The 1,156-nt window shown below is 61.8% G+C and overlaps 1 protein-coding gene across 1 annotated transcript in view; it reads left to right on the top strand.

Moving 5' to 3' along the window:
- The window catches only part of SLC9A5 (solute carrier family 9, subfamily A (NHE5, cation proton antiporter 5), member 5), a gene marked incomplete at its 5' end in the record, with an annotated part of 7,834 nt that overhangs the window by 2,594 nt on the left and 4,084 nt on the right, over positions 1-1,156 (top strand). The window contains 3 exon segments of the mRNA XM_010146259.1: positions 118-320; positions 893-982; positions 1,099-1,156. The exon segment at positions 1,099-1,156 is cut by the window's right edge and continues 3 nt beyond it. Of these exon segments, the coding sequence (XP_010144561.1) occupies positions 118-320; positions 893-982; positions 1,099-1,156 (351 nt within the window).

Raw genomic sequence — 1,156 nt, 5'->3', positions numbered from 1 at the left:
GCGAGGGAAGGCTGAGACACGAGCCCAGCCACTGCTCCTGGCTGGGGCTTTTCCCCGTCTCCAGGAGCAGGCAGGGCTCTGCTGGCATTCCAGGCTCGCCTTCTCCTTCATTGCTAGGCGTGGTCCTCCAGACCTGCGTGCTCAACCGCTTCCGCCTCATCCCCTTGGACAGGATCGACCAGGTGGTCATGTCATACGGTGGCCTCCGTGGGGCCGTGGCCTTCGCTCTAGTCATCCTGCTGGACAGGGAAAAGGTGAAAGCCAAGGACTACTTTGTGGCAACGACCATCGTGGTGGTATTCTTCACTGTCATTGTGCAGGTGAGGATGGGCACCATGCCCTCCTTCAGTGCTGCCCTCTTGGCCAGAGCTGGCCTGGGGGCCAGGTGGGCATTTGGGGACATGTGCTTGGGGCAAGTACCTCTTTTCAAGTGACCTTTGGTCCTCAGTGCCTACTGGTACCTCCAGGTTGGTATGACGGACCATCGTGACGGCTGTTGCGATGGTGAGACCATGGCCTGTGTTGTTTCCCCGCTGGCCTGGCAGCGGCTCCAAGAGCAGCAGTGGCAGGTGTCTGGCCTGGCTGTTCTTGTTCCAAAGCTGCTGATGGCCCCTGGCTCTGGGGTTGCTGAGCCCCAGCAAGGGGAGCTGCAGGGCAGATGGATGTGAGCCTGGGGGAGGGGGGACTGGTGGAGGAGTACAATGTAGTCGCTGTCTGCTGGGACACCGAACCACCACCTAAGTTCTGGCTGCAGGGGGTGAGGTTGGTAGGGGCACGCGCGGCTGGCACAGCTGCTGTCCCCGGTCACTGCCTGCTGCTTCTGCTCCCCATGCCCCAGCCATGCACCCTCTTGCCCTCCCAGTCTTTCCCTTGCCTTCTCCTACCATTCCAGGGCCTCACCATTAAACCCCTGGTGACGTGGCTGAAGGTGAAGCGCAGTGACCACCACAAGCCCACGCTGAACGAGGAGCTCCATGAGCATGTAGGTGTCGGCGCCGGAGGCTGCCCGGCTCCCTGCGCTGCTGGGGCTGGGTGAGGGCGATGCACGGCCTCAGCACCCCCCTTGCCACTGCTCTCATGCTCTTCTCCTCACTCAAGGCTTTTGACCACATTCTGGCAGCAGTGGAGGACATCGTGGGGCACCACGGCTACCATT

The sequence above is a fragment of the Buceros rhinoceros genome, unplaced genomic scaffold (assembly GCF_000710305.1).
Source record: "Buceros rhinoceros silvestris isolate BGI_N320 unplaced genomic scaffold, ASM71030v1 scaffold22792, whole genome shotgun sequence".
Taxonomy (NCBI): domain Eukaryota; kingdom Metazoa; phylum Chordata; class Aves; order Bucerotiformes; family Bucerotidae; genus Buceros; species Buceros rhinoceros.
This window is presented reverse-complemented; position numbering and strand designations above follow the sequence as displayed.